Source organism: Tenrec ecaudatus, chromosome 4 (assembly GCF_050624435.1).
Source record: "Tenrec ecaudatus isolate mTenEca1 chromosome 4, mTenEca1.hap1, whole genome shotgun sequence".
NCBI classification, from domain to species: domain Eukaryota; kingdom Metazoa; phylum Chordata; class Mammalia; order Afrosoricida; family Tenrecidae; genus Tenrec; species Tenrec ecaudatus.
Window position 1 is genome coordinate 21,722,004 of NC_134533.1, and position 3,841 is coordinate 21,725,844.

The 3,841-nt window shown below is 36.3% G+C and overlaps 1 protein-coding gene across 1 annotated transcript; it reads right to left on the bottom strand.

The window, feature by feature from the left end:
• Window positions 1–2,605: 2,605 nt before the first annotated feature.
• Window positions 2,606–3,529, bottom strand: LOC142446544 (olfactory receptor 4A47-like). Its single transcript, XM_075548293.1, has one exon. It carries the CDS (start codon window positions 3,521–3,523, stop codon window positions 2,606–2,608), a length of 918 nt encoding a protein of 305 aa, XP_075404408.1. The 5' UTR covers window positions 3,524–3,529.
• Between the last annotated feature and the right edge of the window lie 312 nt (window positions 3,530–3,841).

Here is a 3,841-nt window from a genome sequence, read left to right on the forward strand (position 1 = left end):
CCTTTGAAGGCACTATTTTCATTGTGCCTTGCTCTCTGGATGTTTGATAAATAAGAGACTCCTGTCTGGATGTGATTCATTCTATAAAATCATCTTATTTGCCTCACTATGGACAGGTGATTTTCTCACAATGTTTTGGAAAACATTTCTTTCCAAATACTTTCAGAGGCCAAAATGTTCCCTTAAACTTCACCAGTTATGGCAGGAACGGTAATTATAAGCTCTCTTCCCATCAGTATTTGAACTTTACCCACAGTTTCTTCATTCATCACCACTGACGATGTCCTCTCTCTTGGCTCATCTTGGATGTCCTCAAGGACATTTTTTCACAGGCTTCATCAATCTAAAAATGACCATTTCATGTAGGGAGCCTTTCTACAAAGAGGTTACAAAGTTTTAATATTTTCAGAAGATGTCCTGATGAGTTTTGTTGAAAATGTGATATTACCCCTGACCACAGAATTATTTTTCCATATGACACAAAAGTACCCTTTTTTTAAGGCACCATAATCAGACTACAGAGCCCTGGTAATTTAGTGGTTTCGGCATGATCGGTTCAGCAGCCTGACATCACCAGCCACTTTGCAGGAGAAAGATGGGCTTTTTTACTTGTGTAAAGATTTAGTCTACCAGAGCCCAGAGCACTGTGATACTGTATACTTTTGGGTAGTGAGTTTCCTTTTTTTTGGAATGAGACAGATATGGAGCACTGAGAGGATGTTCAATAGGTAAGCACTTGGAACTCACTAGCGGTTCCACAGAAGAACCATGGGCTTTCCGCTACTGTAAACACTGACAGCTTTGGAAAGCCACGGGGCAATTTTTACTTTGCCCAATAGGGTCACCATGAGGCAGAACTAGCTGAATTCCAATGAATAAGACTAAGAAAAGTGTATTACCAGGAAGACGTTTCTGCAGTCACCCACAGATTGAAGAAACATGTTTAGACCTACTTCATATTGAAAACAAGAACACCTTGGTTTGGACCCTAACTCTCACAGAAATGCTTGTTCATTTACACTTACATTGTGTGTCAGGAGCCCTGGTGGTGCAGTGGCGATGAGTTGGGCTGCCATCTAGCACCTCGTGTTCGGCAGTTCAAAACCACTAGCTGTATCTCAGGAGAAAGGTTGGTTTTCTACTCTGTAAACAGTTAAAATCTCAGAACCCCACAGGGGGTGGATATGAATCAGAATTGAATTTGTAGTACAGAGTTACACAGTGTGTCTGCACTAATGTAAAGGACACATACCCCGTACTCCATCCCTCCTAAATCTAGACTAATAGAACAGGTAGGAACCATGAATGTACTTGATTGTATATTTCCTATGATATTAGTGATACATTTTGCTCCTGTAAGCCTGACTCAGAAATAGATAAATTCACAACTATTTTAAGAAGAGGCATCTATCAATTTAAGCAATTTATTCTAGTTTTTCTTTGCCTAGTGCATTGCCTCCCAGTGTAAGGGCTCTGGTAGTTGAAACAGCATAATATGTGAGCCTCTTTGTTGGCAATTACATCATGGCAAATAATGCATGTCAAGTTCTGAATTGTATATTAGAAGTTCATAAATTACTAATCCTTTCAAAATTTACATGCAAAAGGCAAGATGTGGGTCCTATTAAAAATGGATGACATTCTAGCAAGAAATAAAAGGATATATTTAGAAATAACAAAGATATTGGTAGATATGTTATACTATTAACACAAACCTTTATGAAAATATAACTGTCTAAAATATGCCCCACTTGAGCATATGTAAAGATTTCCCACTTGGTAAAATAAGTAAGTTTTAGTCAATTTCTTCCCATCTGCATTGTTCATTTAGATGCTTTTTTTGTATATTAACCTTTATTGATTAATATAAATAAGTTTTTCAGATTGGTATAAATGCTTAAGTGCTCATTTACTCATGAAAATGTTGGAACTAAAAGTACACTTGAAAAAGAAACACTATAAAAACTTTTTGTTTAAACTTGGAGATTTATTTCTGTAATATTAAAGCCATGGAAATCCAAAAGGAAAAAAAATTCTAGTTTTCAATGCCTGGAGTGATAGTAAGGAAAAATTGGCCTAGTTACACTTAGATTCTTAATATTAGAACTCTGAAGCAAAGCTTTCTCCCCAACATTTACATACAAACCAAAATAATTATATTTGATTTTTATTATACATCATCTATAGAAAAAAATGTAAACAGAATGCTCATATGGACTGTGTGCATTTGGTGAATTTCATTATGATATTGCATTTATTGTACAATAATTAAATTGGTAATGAGAGTTCTTATTTCTGAAAAAGCATTCACTTTATTTAAGAAATAGACTTGATAAAATCTATTTCAGCTAACTAAATCTTTAGTACTAATTGCGGCATCACATATTATATACATCTAAGTCTCATCATAGCAATATTGTAATAAAAATAATACATAAATTGTGCTAAGTGGATATTTGAAAATATATTAACATGTTCATCATGTGTCCCCAAACTAAATGTTCATTTAAAAACAAAATGCAATGAAATTTATAATTACATATTTACACAAGATTCTAGGGAAGTTCATTATTTTTAAAAATAGGGGTCACATTTGTTTTCCAAATTATTTGCATTTTGTGATCCAGACTTTCTTCATTGCATTTTTCATCTCTGCATTTCTTAGAGTATAGATTAAAGGGTTCAACATTGGAGTGATGACAGTGTAAAATACAGTCAGTGATTTGTCGATGGGCAGGGTGGAAGGAGGTCTCACATACATGAAAATACAAGGGAAAAAAAAGAGGACCACCACAGTGATGTGGGAGCCACAGGTGGATAAGGCTTTGCGCCTCCCTTCCTGACTAAGGTTCTTCAGGGAATGTAGAATGACTCCATAGGAGATGAGCAACAGCGTAAAGATGACCACACATATGGCCCCGTCATTGGCAATCACGGTGAGGCCAATGACATAGGTGTCAGTGCAGGCAAGTTTTAATAATGGGTACATATCGCAGATGAAGTGGTCTATGACATTGGGGCCACAGAAGGGAAGGTTGTAAACAAGGGGAAACTGAACTACAGAATGCAAAAAACCTCCAACCCAGGCCAAGAATAAGAGCAGGACACATACTCGTTGGTTCATGATGGTCATGTAATGCAGAGGTTTGCAGATGGCCACATACCGGTCATAGGCCATGACCACCAGAAGGAAAACCTCAGCACCACCAAATAGGTGTCCTATGAAAAGCTGAGTCATGCAAGCTTTAAAGGAAATGGTTTTCTTCTCATAGAGTAAGTCTATAAACATATTTGGAGTAACTGAAGTAGAATATACAGCATCCATAAATGATAAGTAGCCAAGAAAGAAGTACATTGGGGCATTGAGGGTTGGGCTAACCACCACAGTCACAACAATGAGGAGATTGCCCACCATTGTGACCACATACATGAGCAAGAACATGACAAACAATACTTTCTGGGCCTGAAGGCTCTGCGTGAGCCCCAAGAGGATAAACTCAGTCACATTGTTCCTTGGTTCCATATGCTCTTCTGAGTGTCCTTGTTTCAGAGTACAGAGCATGTGTACCTGTCAATATAATGATGCTTGGTGATATTTGAAGTCTTAAGATAATTCTTTTATTTTTTAAATAATATGAATTTATGTATTCAATTATTAAGAACTGTGATTTATTACTTTCTAATACTAAGACTACAAGATTACAAAACTGATGAAAAGATGGTCTTTATCCTTAGTTAGCCTATAGAATAATGGCAAAACAAATGAGGAATATGCATGGGGGAAAGAAGATTGTTAAATAAAGAGGGTTTCTATACTAACTTTTCATCTGAAAGTAAATAA